The 16,744-nt window shown below is 35.3% G+C and overlaps 1 protein-coding gene across 1 annotated transcript; it reads right to left on the reverse strand.

Annotated features, from left to right (window-relative positions):
* Positions 1-10,187: 10,187 nt before the first annotated feature.
* LOC141822464 (pre-rRNA-processing protein esf1) lies at positions 10,188-16,224 on the reverse strand. The gene is made up of 7 exons (XM_074709915.1): positions 15,606-16,224; positions 15,181-15,297; positions 14,304-14,515; positions 13,269-13,431; positions 12,451-12,579; positions 10,674-11,437; positions 10,188-10,556 (listed from the first exon to the last, which is right to left on the reverse strand). The coding sequence occupies exons 1-7, from the start codon at positions 16,158-16,160 to the stop codon at positions 10,358-10,360; spliced, it is 2,139 nt and encodes a 712-aa protein (XP_074566016.1). The 5' UTR covers positions 16,161-16,224; the 3' UTR covers positions 10,188-10,357.
* Positions 16,225-16,744: the final 520 nt, after the last annotated feature.

Raw genomic sequence — 16,744 nt, forward strand, 5'->3', positions numbered from 1 at the left:
AGCTCTCGCCACATGTCCCTGGAGTCCACTCGGCGCCACCTGGGATGCTCCGCTTCAAGTTGTCGACACCCTCGGTTGCCGACACCAATCACCCCTGGCGGCTGAGTGCTTAACGGACCTCCCAATGCAAGCTGTTTCTTCCATCGCCTATCGCTTTAAACGGCTAATCGGTGCCCAACATGCCAGGGTCGACCTCCCGCGTGCTCATCACCATACCGCGCAACTGACGTGGCGAAAGGTACAAGGTCACGTGTCCTTCGCTGATCGCTACTGCTCCACTCAACATGATTACCCAGCTATTCGAGTCACTAAAAACCGGACTTTGATACGGATCAGACTCGAGCAATGATTCGGTCTAGTCAGTCCGGCTTACGCTCCCTTCGACTAGACTAGCGGGGAGGTTTATGTTCCGGGAATAACCCATGGGGGCCCCTGGTTTGACTCGAGTCTGATCCTAGTCCCTCCCGCAAGTCCGGTCAGCCACAATTGCAGTCTCGGTTGACTCGGTTCTCTCCCCCCTACTTCAAAAGAGCCGAATCACCCCTCCGTCTCCTTCATGGCCGAATAGCCCATTCGGCCATCCGGCCACTCGGCCACTCGGCCATCCGGCCACTCGGCCATCCGGCCACTCGGCCATCCGGCCACTCAGACATCCGGCCTTGTTCCATTCAGCCATTCGGCCATTTGGCTCCATTCGGCAGCTCAGCTCTGCCACTCAGCAGCTCAGCCCTGCCACAGCCCATTCGGCAGCTCAGCTCTGCCATTCGGTAGCTCAGCTCTGCCATTCGGCAGCTCAGCTCTGTCACTCAGCAGCTCAGCCCTGCCACAGCCCATTCGGCAGCTCAGCTCTGCCATTCGGCAGCTCAGCTCCCTGTCACTCGGCTCAGCCCTCCACTGAGGCCACTCGGCACTCAGCTCAATTCTGCCAATTCCACTCGGCATAGCCCAGCCTCCATTCGGCTCGATGGTTCAATTCTGTCAGGTCATATCATATCAAGAAAGGTCTTATCAAGATCTTCTTAAGGATCATGCCTTGTCAGAAGGTTGTGACTTTTCAGAAAGGGTCTTCTCTCTCTATTCAATAACTTTGTCCAGCATTTATGAAAGGCATGACTTGTCAGAATGATCTCTCTCCCAATTCAGGAATAATTTAATCAAGCATTAAATGCAGATGTGATTGATCATCTTTTCAAGACCATGCTTTGTTAGACAAAATCGTGGTCTTCTCTCCTAGTGCTATAAAATGACCTCCTCAGGTATAATAGAAAGGGGGAGATATCTCTCTCTCGCGGGCGGCTCTAAGCTCCGCTCTCCGGGCTCCGCTCCCTCTCTCTCTCATTCTCCTTATCTTTTATAAGCTGAGCATTTCTTTTTATTACAGTATTTCATTACAGTATTTCTCTTTACTGTTCATCCTCTTCCTCCTGACTGGGCTGACTTGAGCGTCGGAGTGGCCGTCCGGGGACTCTCCGGTGCCAGGATGACCTCTTTCTCCGTGATGTTTCAGGGCCTCCAGGTGGCTGGTCCTATCTCCTTCCTCGGCGTGGTGGTCCTGAAGCCCTTGGAGCTCTCATCGCTCTCCTCCCTTCCTCCTGCTCCACTTCCACGGCGAGCGAGGTCCGGTGACGTGTCCAGACGCTCTTCTCAACCGGAACACTAAAATTCTAACACAGATCTGAAGTAAATATAATAACCATACATTTTGTCTTTTATTAATGAACTATGATAAAAAAGTTTTATTGTCAATCATCTCATAGTTGACTCAAAGGGCTAACACTAATATAAAACTCTACCGGTGTGAATCCAAAGAGGGAGATTTATACTACATCATTTCAAATTAAATACCCACAACACATGGGAAAGAAAATAAACTGAGAAATAAAAAATAATCAACCGTGACTTCTCATTTTTCCAACTCCAACTTTTGTATTTTCGATAATTGCACATTCATGAAGGTCAAGCCAATTGGTAATGAATATAGATGTAATTTCTCAGAAGAGGAAAAACTAAAAAGGTTTGGGGAAGACAATAGTTAGTCTACGTCTCAAATAGGAAAATATTTTTTTATTGAATAGCTTGAACAAAATTTTCAAGTTCTTACACAAATTAACAATTATGCATAGAAAAGTAACTAAGATTATTTTTCTTAAATCAATGTCGTGTATTCTAGCTACCTCCTCGTCGATAGTGTGGCTACAAGAGCCGTCATCCAAATAATGTTGCTTTGTTGAGAGAGAACTTTGATCATCTGTGGTCTCCAAAACTCTAGATTTTAGCTGTTGGATAATTTGCTCCAAATGAATCTACTCGGGAAGTAATATCAGTTAATGTAACTTGGAATTTAAAGCTTCTTATGAGAAAACTTCCATCTAGTGCCTAGAGGAAAAAAAAATGAAAATTTGGAAGTCAATCACTGTTTATCTACTTTTCGATTTGCAAATGGGCCGGCACACATCAATCATACGAACACAATTATTTCTTTTTTTTCAAAAAAATATTGTAAAGAAAATGTCAAGCAAGCTATAACTCGATAAATTAAATCGATAATAGAGTAACCAAGCAAAAGGACATTGTCATACAAAACCAGGAAATTAACATTAATGCAAAACATTCCGGAGTGAGATCATTCCTCTACTAACAATGAATATTAAAGGAACGACAGAAAAGGGAAATGTTAGAAAATAATAATTATTTATTATTTTATAATATGACTCATATGATATATTAATTAATTAAGGGGCTTATTGGTCATTATGTATGGGATTGTGGGGAGTTATTTTAACCTCCCATAATTGCACGTAGCCGACTTGATGGGAGTTGGCTATTTACGTACTGGGTTCTGTCTCTCCCGAGAAGAGTTTTTTCACCGTAGCCATCAGAAGGTGTGAAGAAGAAAGCTAAGGGAAGAGATAGATTGGGACTTGTAGAAATTTCTTCTGCCGTCGTTGTTTCCTTTCTCATGGATCAAGGTATGTCGTTAATCTTTCGTATAAATGAGAATCATGAATTTCAAGATCCTTCTAGTTTTCTGAATTATGAAAAAGAAAACTTCGATTTAACATGTGGTATCAGAGCCAGGTTTGTAAATTTATGATTCTCTATATATGATTGTCTTCCCAAATTTGTATGAACCCTAATTTGAGAATTTTCAAAATGCTTATTCGCTGTGCAATTCTCAATTATGATAAATATAAAGACTTGTTAAATAAGAATTTAGCATGGGATAAGAATGATATATATATATATATATATATATATATATATATTTCTATTAATTGTTGAAACAATCAATGAACGTTTTCTTGGTTTAATCTCATTTAAAACTAAGTACATGTTATGTTATAAAGGGTCATGCCTGCCAAGTAACAAACAGAATGCACCATAAACAAGAGCCAACATAATTTTTTTTTTTTTGCTCAAATCATAGGCCATCCGAGGAACAATGAGGAATAATTAAGTCTGAAAGGATAAGAACATGTGGTACCATGAAGCAAATTTATATATTTTTTATTGATTGTTTCAATAATTATATTTTAATTAAAACTTTATGACTTCGGTTACAGAATGTATAAAATTTAAGAAAACTTTATAAAACTTTATAAAAACAATTATATTTTAATTAAAGTGATATATTATGAATTGCTTTATTTTTTAGACTTATGTATTTTATAATATGCAATTTTGGCAAGTATGATTAGAAAATATTAGAAAGGAAACAATGCATCAGTAAATGGTTTGTACGTGAATTATGTTGCCAACAATCCATTATGTCAAAGTGACAAAACTTTATGTTCATATACAAACTTAAGACTTGCATCCTGTTACAAAATTATATATTGCCTTTTTATGGTTTCGATTTATATGCTGTGCACTTTATTACTGTTATGCCGAGATATGCATGTTACGACTGAGAACATTCGGATACGATAATTTTTCAAAATGCATAATATGTATTTGAAATTTATGAATTATAATAATTGATGGCTTTAGAATTGATATGTAAAGCCGATATATTAGTCGTACATCATAATAATTTCAGCAAAATAAGTTATATGTACTGCATATGACAATTTTATTAATATTAATATTTGTCTATAATGCATTTTTGCTGAATTAAAGTTTGTATGTGAACATAATTATTTATAAATTATTTAAAATTTGGAAATTAAAGTATGATAGATTTGTTAATCACCAAAGTGATCAAATCTGTAAGTTATTTAATTCCAAATTATATAATTATATTTCAATTACCCATAGATTTTGATGCTATATATGATGTGATAATTATTGATTTATGGGTCAATTGAAGTTCATTATTGTAAGACATTTATGGATCACCCAAAGGTTGATTAATTGTTCTTATAATTAATGGACATGATTGTTGGTAATGTTTGTGCACTATTAGTTTTATTTATATATCCAAAGATAATAAATATTTCTAATTAGTGCATATGTCATTACTAAATAATGTTAAATCTATTAGCATCATTAGAATTATTATTGTATGTTGATGTATCACCCAAAGGAGAACATTAATATACATAGAATGTTTATTTGTTGTCTGAATCCATTTTATATATTAATTTATGACTCAAAGTATTAATGTTAAGCATGTGTTAATTGCAGTACATGTTCCTGTTTCTTTACATTCGCATGCTACGTCTGTTCCAGTTTTTAATGGGCTGAATTTCTTTGATTGGAGTGAACAAGTCCAATTTCACCTTGGTGTGTTGGATCTTGATTTGGCACTCCAAGTAGAGAAACCTGCTGCTATTACTAATGCTAGTAGCAATGAAGAAAGAGCTCATTATAAGGCTTGGGAAAGGTCAAACAGACTTAGCCTAATGTTTATGCGAATGAGCATAGCAAATAACATCAAGTCAGCTCTTCCTAAAACTGAAAGTGCCAAAGAGTTTATGGAATTTGTGAAAGAGCGCTCCCAAACCGCTGACAAGTCTCTTGCTGGGACACTGATGGGTACTTTAACCACCATGAAGTTTGATGGTTCTCGTACTATGCATGAGCATGTTATTGAAATGACAAACATTGCAGCAAGACTTAAGTCTTTGGGAATGGAAGTGGATGAAAATTTTCTTGTTCAGTTTATTCTGAACTCTTTACCGTCTGAGTATGGTCCATTCCAAATGAACTACAATACCATGAAAGACAAATGGAATGTGCATGAATTGCATAGTATGTTAGTTCAAGAGGAAACCAGACTTAGAAATCAAGGAAATCACTCCATTCATTATGTGAATCATCAAGGAGCTGGAAAGAAAATTGAAAAGAGACATGGAAAGGGCAAAGGACAGTTAAAGATCTGTGAGTCCTCTGCTAAAATCCAGAAGAAAGAATCAAACAAGAACAAATGCCATTTCTGTGGGAAATTTGGGCACTTCCAAAAGGATTGCTCAAAACGTAAGGCTTGGTTCGAAAAGAAAGGTAAGCTTATTGCTTATGTATGTCTCGAATCAAATTTAACTGAAGTTCCCCATAATACTTGGTGGCTTGATTCTGGATGTACAACTCATGTTTCTAATACGATGCAGGGATTCCTTACAATCCAAACCATAAGCCCAAATGAGAAGTTTGTTCTTATGGGGAATAGAGTGAAAGCTCCAGTGGAAGCTGTCGGGACTTATCGTTTAATCCTTGACACTGGACATCATTTAGATTTATATGAAACTCTTTATGTACCTAGTATTTCTAGGAATTTAGTTTCTTTATCTAAACTTGATGTTGCTGGATACTATTTTAAATTTGGTAATGGATGTTTCAGTTTGTATAAGCATACCTATATGATTGGATCTGGTATACTTTGTGATGGTTTATATAAATTTAATCTTGATAATTTATATTCTGAAACATTATTGACCTTGCATCATGTTGGCACTAAACGTAGTTTAGTGAATGAACGTTCTGCTTACTTGTGGCATAAGCGTTTAGGTCACATTTCCAAAGAAAGAATGAAAAGGTTGATAAATAATGACATTCTTCCTGAATTGGATTTCACTGACCTTAATTTTTGTGTGGATTGTATTAAAGGGAAACAAACAAAACACACAAAGAAAGGTGCCACAAGAAGTACTCAGCTTCTTGAAATTGTGCACACTGATATATGTGGACCTTTTGATAATAGTTCTTTTGGTAAAGAAAAATACTTTATCACTTTCATTGATGATTATTCACGTTATGGTTATGTCTATTTATTGCATGAGAAATCTCAAGCAGTGAATGCCTTAGAACTTTATATAAATGAAGTTGAAAGGCAATTAGACAGAAAGGTGAAAATTATCAGGTCAGATAGAGGTGGTGAGTATTATGGAAGATATGATGAAACAGGACAACATCCTGGTTCATTTGCTAAATTCCTTGAGAAACGTGGTATTTGTGCTCAATACACAATGCCAGGTACACCACAACAAAATGGTGTATCAGAAAGGCGTAACCGAACCTTAATGGATATGGTTAGGAGCATGTTAAGTAATTCATCTTTACCCATATCATTGTGGATGCATGCTTTAAAAACTGCCATGTATTTGTTGAACAGGGTTCCTAGTAAGGCAGTTCCAAAGACACCTTTTGAACTGTGGACAGGTAGGAAACCCAGTTTAAAGCACCTGCATGTTTGGGGTTGCCAGGCAGAAATAAGAATTTATAATCCACAAGAAAAGAAACTGGATGCAAGAACAATCAGTGGATATTTCATTGGTTATCCAGAAAAATCTAAAGGGTATAGATTTTACTGTCCTACCCATAGTACAAGAATTGTTGAAACTGGAAATGCTCGGTTCATTGAGAATGGTGAAACCAGTGGGAGTGAAGCTTCACGAAATGTGGAGATTAAGGAAATTAGAGTACAAGTTCCTTTAACTCGTACTTCTAATTCTTTAATTGTTGTTCCTCATGTTGTTGAACCACGTAACAATCAAGAAGAACAACAAATTAATGATCCTGAGGTTAATAATGGACCTATAGCAGAACAACTACATGAAATAGCATTAAGAAGATCCCAAAGAGAAAGAAGATCTGCTATTTCGAATGATTATGTGGTTTATCTACAAGAGTCAGAAGATGACTTAAATATTGATAATGATCCAGTTTCATTTTCACAAGCTATTAATGGTGATAATTCTGATAAATGGTTAGATGCCATGAAAGATGAGCTTAAATCAATGGTACAGAATGATGTATGGGACCTTGTGGAATTACCTGAAGGCTGTAAGAGAGTTGGGTGTAAATGGGTCTTTAAGACTAAGCGTGACTCTCATGGTAATATTGAACGTTACAAGGCACGACTTGTAGCCAAAGGTTTTACTCAAAAAGATGGCATTGACTATAAGGAAACTTTTTCACCAGTTTCTAAGAAAGATTCTTTCAGAATTATTATGGCATTGGTAGCTCATTATGATTTAGAGTTACACCAAATGGATGTGAAAACTGCCTTTCTAAATGGAAATTTAGAGGAAGATGTTTATATGGACCAACCAACAGGGTTTATAGAAGAAGGAAAGGAACACATGGTGTGCAAACTTAAGAAATCAATATACGGACTTAAACAAGCTTCCAGACAATGGTATCTTAAATTCAATGATACAATTATGTCCTTTGGATTTAAGGAAAACACTGTTGATCGGTGTATATATCTGAAGGTTAGTGGGAGCAAAGTTTATGTTTTTAATTCTGTATGTTGATGACATCTTGTTAGCAACTAATGATCTTGGTCTATTAAGTGAGACTAAGAAGTTTCTCTCTAACAACTTTGAAATGAAGGATATGGGTGAGGCAAGCTATGTGATTGGAATAGAAATATTCCGAGATAGGTCACAAGGATTGTTAGGTTTGTCTCAGAAAACATATATTAATAAAGTTTTAGAGAGATTCAGAATGGATAAATGTTCAGCATCTCCTGTTCCAATACAAAAGGGAGATAAATTTAGTCTCATGCAATGTCCACAGAATGATTTGGAACGAAAACAGATGGAAATGATTCCTTATGCATCTGTTGTTGGGAGTTTGATGTATGCTCAAACATGCACAAGGCCAGATATTAGCTTTGCAGTTGGTATGCTTGGTAGATACCAGAGTAATCCAGGATTAGATCATTGGAAAGCTGCAAAGAAAGTCTTAAGATACTTGCAAGGGACAAAGAATCACATGCTTACTTATAGAAGATCTGATCATCTTGAGGTGATTGGATATTCAGATTCAGACTTTGCTGGTTGTGTAGATACAAGAAAGTCTACATTTGGCTATTTGTATCTTTTAGCTGGAGGAGCGATATCATGGAAGAGTGCAAAGCAATCAGTCATTGCTGCATCTACCATGGAAGCTGAATTTGTGGCATGCTTTGAGGCCACGGTTCAGGCTAATTGGTTGCGGAACTTTATTTCAGGACTTGGAATTGTCGACAGTATTGCCAAGCCGCTGAAAATTTATTGTGATAATTCCGCAGCTGTCTTCTTTTCTAAAAACGACAAGTATTCTAAAGGTGCTAAACATATGGAATTGAAATACTTTGCCGTTAAAGAAGAAGTTCAGAAACATAGAGTGTTAATAGAACATATTAGCACAAATCTTATGATAGCTGACCCTTTAACAAAAGGGTTGCCGCCCAAAATATTTTCTGGTCATGTTGAGAGTATGGGCATTATGTCTACTAGTGAATGTTAAACAGTAATGTTGTTTGACACTCTGAGCTCATTAATGTATAAGTTTCTGAATTTTCTGTTTTCTATCTTATGTGTATGCATGCAAATGATGATGTTGAAAACAGATTTTGTCTTTGATAAAGACATTATGTTTGAACCCGTTATGGACTTCCCATTCTAAATTCGTGTGAGGAGAAGACTAATATAGTAGTACATGGAAGGGAATATGTTGTTACAATAACATATAACCGCCATGACTCTTATTAGTTTCCTATCCTTGATCACGTTAATGATGGAACCAATATATGTAAAGTCTATTCATGCGCATTATGATTATTAAGTGACACAATATCACATGAGTCAAGTGGGAGAATGTTAGAAAATAATAATTATTTATTATTTTATAATATGACTCATATGATATATTAATTAATTAAGGGGCTTATTGGTCATTATGTATGGGATTGTGGGGAGTTATTTTAACCTCCCATAATTGCACGTAGCCGACTTGATGGGAGTTGGCTATTTACGTACTTGGGTTCTGTCTCTCCCGAGAAGGTTTTTTCACCGTAGCCATCAGAAGGTGTGAAGAAGAAAGATAAGGGAAGAGATAGATTGGGACTTGTAGAAATTTCTTCTGCCGTCGTTGTTTCCTTTCTCATGGATCAAGGTATGTCGTTAATCTTTCGTATATATATGAGAATCATGAATTTCAAGATCCTTCTAGTTTTCTGAATTATGAACTTTAAGAAAACTTCGATTTAACATTGATATAGTGCATATCGAATATGTTAGCCTGCACCCCAGTTTCCTACGCACCCGTGAGCGACATCTCATCCATCGTCCACGTGGCTGGCTAAAAATGTGGAATGCACAGTATTTATATCATTCATAGATTAAAATAGCATTCATTGTTCATTAGAGTAAAAATTTTAATATATATCATACCTTTAGATAAAATTAAAGGTAGCTAATTCATATATCATTAGTTTTTTTTTTAGTACCTTTCGTTATAAAGTTGATATTGTATATATATATATCATTTTAAACTTTTAATTTTTTTTTTCATGAATTTATTTAGATTAAAATTAAAGTTAGCTAATTAGAAGTACATATCAAAATATCTTATTATAATTTGGAAACCTTACATTTAATGTGGAATGAAGAATGATCAAAGTAATTTATTATACTTTATTTTACAACAAATTCAAAATGAAATATCAAAATAATAATGTCAAATAAATGTCAGTAAGAATCTCTTTGAGAACTCTTTCTACAACGGATCATATTGTGATCACTACAAGGAAAATATTGATATAAAAAAATCTATTTTTCAATTTATTTAATAATCAAATCAGAATCGGAAAAAAGAGAATACACATTACACCTCGATTTTAATCCGAAGAGAGATATCGAGTATCCAAACATTCAATAGACGATATCGCTAATAACCAACTCTAAAATCATATAGACGATATCACAATCAATTACCAAATAACTCTAGGCACCACAGAGTATCACAATTGATCCCATGGGTAAAAGAAAATTAAATGTTTTAGCAATAATTTACTTAGCTTCTCCATGACATCGATATCTATTTCATAATCAAAAAAACAATGGTGTACCAAAATCAATATAGTTCCTCATCTAACTTAAAAATGATTTAACAGCCCACATTTTCAAAAAAAGAACAGAACAAAACAAAATCATCTTTTCTTGGATTGTTCTCGCAAGGTACCAACATTTCTTTTAAGTGATCGTATGGTCGATAAAAGCTCATCCTTTTCATCAGGTATTGAAACAGTAGGCCTAACATCTGGTTCGACGACGTTATTATCTTGTTGGGTGTCCGTGCTCACTGCACCCTTCTGCTTTCGAACTTTTTGCTTAAGAAAGGTAGCACTTCTGTAAAACCGAAACGGAACTGGGTAAGGGCACATTCTTCCACATATCAAACTAAATAGTAACAAAATTATGACAATACTATCTGAAACCATGACAATGGTGTAGTAACCTACTAACCTTTTGTACTCCGGATCTGTTGGGTCCAAGGCATACAGATGAGACGTGGCCAGAGCTGAGAATCTCGGGTCTTTGCTAACATCAATATCAGGAATTTTGTCTTCGAGGGCCACTTCGTTTCCTTTCTTGCCTTTAACCTTTGCGCGCTTCATGTTATATCCCTTAGGACCTCTGGTAGATCCTTGATCATCCGCCAGCAGCAGCTCCAGCTCAGCTATGCTTGCTTCTTGTTCCTTTTTGATATCTCGCAAAGATTCTTGATCATCCACCACCTTGTCATGTCTGCCTCTTTTCTGAGACTCAGCCTTGGTCTTTTTCTTGCTGGTCTTGATGGTTTCAGAATCATTGGGTTCTTCCATGAAGAAATCATCATTCATGTCAGGTGCGTCCTCTTCGGCGTCATAATCACTGCTATCGTCCTCAGAGTGCTTGGATCGGTTCCTCCTAGCCTTTCTTTTCTCGCATCTCTTTTTGAGAACTGCTTCCCAAACTGTTTCTGATCTTCTATCCTTCTTCTCGAGTATCCTCTTACTAAGGTCCTCAAGATCTGTATTGAAGGTGATCTCCATAACCTCATCATTGCTCTGCTCTTCGTCGGAAGCATCTCCAGACATTAGAAGAGCAGCTCTCTGTTCATGAAGTCGCTTCCGTTTTTCCAATTTGCTAGTAGGCGACTCTACTAAATGATCATTTTCTTCACCTATACTGTCATTTTCATTATCACTGTCTTCACTGGAAGCTAAATACTCATTCAACTCATCAAGCTACAAGAAATTTTTTAAAAAGATCAATATTAATGAACTGACTGAAAACTAAACCAAAGAAAAATTTTAAAAAACATCACATGTACATGCTAAGATAAGATAACAACACAACCACAATAGGCAATGCAAAAAATAAAAATAAAAAATCAAGGCTTATTCTTGTTCCTAAGCAAGTAAGTCTCAGGATGACAAGGATTGAGGTTAACTCTGAGTTCTTTAAAGCTATCATCCATGTGCGTAAATTCCACAAGCTTATCCACTACAATAATAGCTCCAGCTATTTCATCAAATATTCTGACGGAAAAGATTTATGGCAATCCACAATGTCAAGCATGATCAACAAGAACTCCTTGCACAGTCGTCAATGAAACGATGATTACCTCAAGTAATGCAACTTTAGTCAAACACTGAATTCAACATTCTCAAAGTCAAATTGAACCTTCAATTATTAATTCATCAAGGTAATTAGTTAGCTTTCACTCTGATTTTGGATAGATGAGTCATAAACGATAGGTTTAAAGTTTTTCCAAAAGATTTCTTTTTTATTTGTTAAAGGAATCAAGAGGTAGACAATCTATCCTTCTCCTATAAACTCTCGCTCTGATTGAGAGATTGACTTCTCCCTTTAAACGAAATAAGCCCCAAGGCCCAAGAGTGATAATGAGAAGATTAATGAACATTGTTATGTATTCACTCCCTAGAGAGATAAAGTAGTCCTCACCAAAGTCACCGAGAGAAATGCATTGACAAAGGAAGAACAATCATCAAGAATAATGGATATGTAACTGCTTAAGAGAACGGATTGTCAAAGTTGAACATAAAAAAAACAGAAAACCAAAAGATAACCAAATGTTAAAAAACATTGCCATAAACTGATCAAGTTATTATCATAATAGTGGCATAATTTGAAAGAAGTCAATTCCAAGCTACAAGTTTTCTACCTGAATTCTGTTTAAGAGAATATTTAACAGTATGGAAATGTAGCTGAATTGATCTTAGCCAAGATGACCAACCTGATCTGGATTGAATTTTCCTCTTAATAATTTTTTACGCTCTGGTTTGTCCTCTTCCCAGGTTAGTTTGACTTTACTGTGTTGCAAAGCGCGAGTTTGGAAATCTGGCCCCTTGTAGCCTGCCGATGCCTAAACAATATAGCAAGAACATTAACCAACTTAGTCTGAAATAAATAACCTAAACATAGTCAAAAATATTCAAACCAAAGTAAGATTTTATCGTGAGAAGTTTACTAGCATTATCATTGCCTTAATTATTGTGAAAAGTATATTAGGATTATCAGTGCCTTAGTAATCTTGTAATTACCTTAATTTTATCATGATAAATTTACAAGAACAGTAGTTTCTCTTCTTGAACTGCTACATAGAAAAAAAAAATTGCTCCAGTACTTTTTTACATGATAGACTGACTACAGATAGAAAGTAATTACGAATGTGACATGCTGAGTTCGTCAAATAATTAATACTAACTTGAATGTGTTAGTTGTTTTTGTATCTAAGATTAATTCCTCATTGAAAGCTGATGTGACAGAGAAGCACATAGCAAATAGCCAAATACCATGTTGAATAAATTGCACGATATCTAGATACTGTTAATCAGTTATCGAGCAACATGAAAATTTCAACGGCCACAATAGTAAAAGCACTTCTATTATGATGGTGTAAGTTTTTTCCTTCTTTATTTTGTTTTTGTTGTCACTTGGAGAAAACAAAGAAAGAGCTTGAGAAGTCTGTTTAGTTCACTGACTGATTTTGTCACAGTTAATGCTAGTTAAGAGAGCAAAAAACTTAAAATCCATCTCAAGAAAAACAAGTACCTCTTTGGCTACATCTCGAGGAGGATGCTTAAAATCCATCGAATCAGGAATGAAGCGCAGATCAAACACATTAGAACTTTCTAGAAACTCAGTACCATCCAGAGTAGTATAAATATGACTAGCGGTAGCAATAGAATCAAGAATCACCACAGCATAATAGTACCTGCAATGCCATTGAAAGGAAAAAAGCAAAGCAATACAAAAACTTCAGATGATATATTATCCACATGAAATGGACTAAAACAAAAAAAAATCAGAATCATTTAATAAAATATAGTTGTAATATCATTGCAATAAAAATAGCAACCCCGGTAGAAAAATATCTGAAGATATTATCCACAAGGCTTCACTATCAACAATACAAAATTGCAAAAATCATATAACAGTATCAAAAAATATTCTATAGTTATGGATGAGAGAGTCAGATTGTTATGATCATCACGTAAAACAACTACATAGCACAATGAGAATGCTAAGATTGATATGTGGAGTTACTAGAAAGGATAATTTTTTTAAAAACTAATATTCAAGAGCAATTAGGTGTAACTTCAATTAAAAAAACAGAAAATAAGATGAGATGGTATGGATGTGTTAAAAAAAACAAAAATTAAAAGAGTTGAGGCTGTTGGACTGGAAATTATGAGGGGTAGAAAGTGGCCGCGGAAAACACAAGTCAATAAAATAAAAAAATTGTTTAATAAATTTAAATATTGCTTGCCAAGCATACCACGACATGGAAAAAAAAAGAGATAAGATTCACGTACCCAACCTCAAATGATTGGGATAAAGATGTCTTGATGATGATGAGTTTAAATAAATATTCTGCCTAATCCAAGTGCAACCAAAATGAAAAAAATGCAGGTATTTTGGTAATCCACATCTGATTGCTAATACTGTACAGATAATAAGAAGATATGTATTCGTGACAATAAGAGATCATATGGCATTTAGGAAAATAGCAAAAGAAATTATGAAAGTTCGAACAGTATTAGAGAACATAAAAGCATGAAATAAGACATGCTTCACTAAATTCACCTTAGCTTGTTCAACTCATAGGTACGCAGTTTTTCATTGTCAATATCAGAATCATCCTCATCTGAATTACCACTGTCAATTAGAGCAAAAGGTCCACTAACTGCTTCAATTTCCATGCACTTCAGCCCAAATTCAGATGGATAGATAGACACTGACAAAACTTGCCCACCCTTTGGGAGACAAGAGCTCATGACGACATATAGATCAATAGCCTATATATTAATGGAGAAAATTTCAGTTATGTTTTACAATAAATATAAAATACTTAGCAAACATACATCAAGATTAAATAAGAAAATTTTAAGACAATCTTTACTAGCTAAGTTAAAGATGACTAAAAGAACAAAAGTAAACATGTTAATTTTTTTAAGTACAAGAGTTAGGTATTAACTAGGAGAAAAACAAACTGTAATAGAAAGATCAATGGAAAGGCTAAATATAAGAGGATGAAAAAGTGGACTAGAGTGTTGAAAAAAACTCTCTACTGAGCACATATGGATACACATCTTTCCTTAACAGTTCACAAAATATTGTAAGGCAAAAAACAGAGTTCCCTAATTGTCCATATGGATTTGAATTTAATTTATAATGCATCAAAAGTTGTTCAAGTTCCACCAAACACGCTAAATACTTTATCGCAGAGCATATCTTATTTATTACTGGGAAATCGGTATACAATGTCAAATCCTTTTGATTATAATTTCTAAAACTAACAAAATAATGAGTACAAATGAGCAAAATAAGTACCATATTTCATATGACATTATCTTAAGCCACAAAATAAGCCCTTTATACAACTAACAGGCTACCATGATGTAGAAAAACAAATGCATACTAAAAAGCAACAAGATATATCAATTGAAGTTCCATAACGTACCTTAATATGATCCCAATCCATATTTACAACAGCGAGTCTATTAGTTTCGTTGTCGATTATAGGTGTATCCTCATGACTAGACAATAGATACTTCCAAATGTCACTATTCACTGAGCGCTGTAAAATAAAAAGATAAATCATAGTTAGACTACTGATAAACTAATATATCTCACTGTGTTTTGCTAACAATATAAAAGTGTGATACAAGTAATCCTTCCAAATGAAACACTGACAGAAAATTTCGTGTAGCAATAGTTAGAATGTGAATTTAGAATGACCATCTAAAATCACATATTTAGAAACATTAATAAAGAAAGGTAACAAATATTAAATAATTATACTAAATAAATTGAGATAAAAAATAGAACATACTTGAATTGTGAGTCCTACAGAACAAAAATGGGGAAAATTAAAATAATACTAACATCATCGTCTTCAGTGTCTTCATCTTCTGACGAACTATCCTCATGGCTACTAAAATCAGAACGATTCAATTCTTCTCCATCATCATCATCACGACTCTTAATTGCCTGCTCCCCTGAAACATCTGTCTCTGAATCGATATCGTCACTACCTTCCTTCACAGGTTCCCGCTGCTTCGGCTGCTCCCCATCCTCCTCCTGATTGAGATAGTAATGGAGAAGAGGATTCACAGATGTCTTCTTACGCTTCCCTCTCTTGTCGACGGGAGCATCAGAAGCCTCGAATTTCTTATCCGAGAACATATGGGTGAATCGGGAGTCAATTACGACCTTCGATTCGCGCTTCGGCATGCGCTGGAACCGGGGGTCGTAGTGCACCGACGCGAACCGGGAATCGGTGGTGCGTTTGTTCGCGTTGCCGTTCTTCCTCTGTTTGCCCGTCGGAGGCATCGAAGGCGACGCCGGAAGCCGTTGCTCCTCCTCCTTCGTATTCTTCTTCTTGGTGACGGCTTCGAAGGCAGAGTTCTTCCTTTTCTTCTCGCCGGTGCCGTTCTTCATGGCGGAAGGCTTTGGTGTGCGGCGGCGGCGGACTCGAGATGGCTCGGATTGCAAGCTAGGGTTTTTAAGGGCACCGCAGGTTTGTTTGTTTGTTTTTTTATTTAATTTATTTTTTGGGGCTATTTCTGTTGGAGAAATTAGGGGAGAAATTAGGGTGTCAAAAATGTCAATCCGTTTCGATCTAATAAAAAAAATAAAGATTAGGATTGAGAATTTTTAAATTCAGATTTTTTTTTTGATTGAATTAAATTTTGATTAGGTTCGAATTAATTTAGATTTAAAATTTAAGATATTTTTTAAAATTAAATTAAATTTTATATTAAAAATTAAAATATTTTATTTGATATTAATATGATAATAATACAATATTAATTTTTTAAAAAAATTATTTGAATTAAAAATTAAATTATAATTTTTTTAATAATATTTTATTTTAATTTGATTCGAATCCATGGCATCCATCCGAACTAACCTTCAGAATTAATAGCGACAGTTTCTTCGACTTCTTTAGTGGAAAACAAATAAAAATAAAAAATATATAAAGTTGAGTATGAGGATAATTTAGCTTTTTCCTGCACAAAACA

The sequence above is a fragment of the Curcuma longa genome, chromosome 2 (genome assembly GCF_044706935.1).
Source record: "Curcuma longa cultivar G26 ecotype Majalengka, Jawa Barat chromosome 2, ITB_CL_G26_1.1, whole genome shotgun sequence".
In the NCBI taxonomy this organism is placed as follows: Eukaryota; Viridiplantae; Streptophyta; class Magnoliopsida; order Zingiberales; family Zingiberaceae; genus Curcuma; species Curcuma longa.

Excerpts from the sequence above, each read along its gene's own strand:
- LOC141822464 (XM_074709915.1), bottom strand. The coding sequence starts at position 16,160 with ATGAAGAACGGCACCGGCGAGAAGAAAAGGAAGAACTCTGCCTTCGAA. Across the intron at positions 15,298-15,605 it reads AAGACACTGAAGACGATGAT|CGCTCAGTGAATAGTGACAT; the intron begins GTTAGTATTATT and ends TTTATTTTACAG. Across the intron at positions 13,432-14,303 it reads TATGAGTTGAACAAGCTAAG|GTACTATTATGCTGTGGTGA; the intron begins GTGAATTTAGTG and ends ATGGCATTGCAG.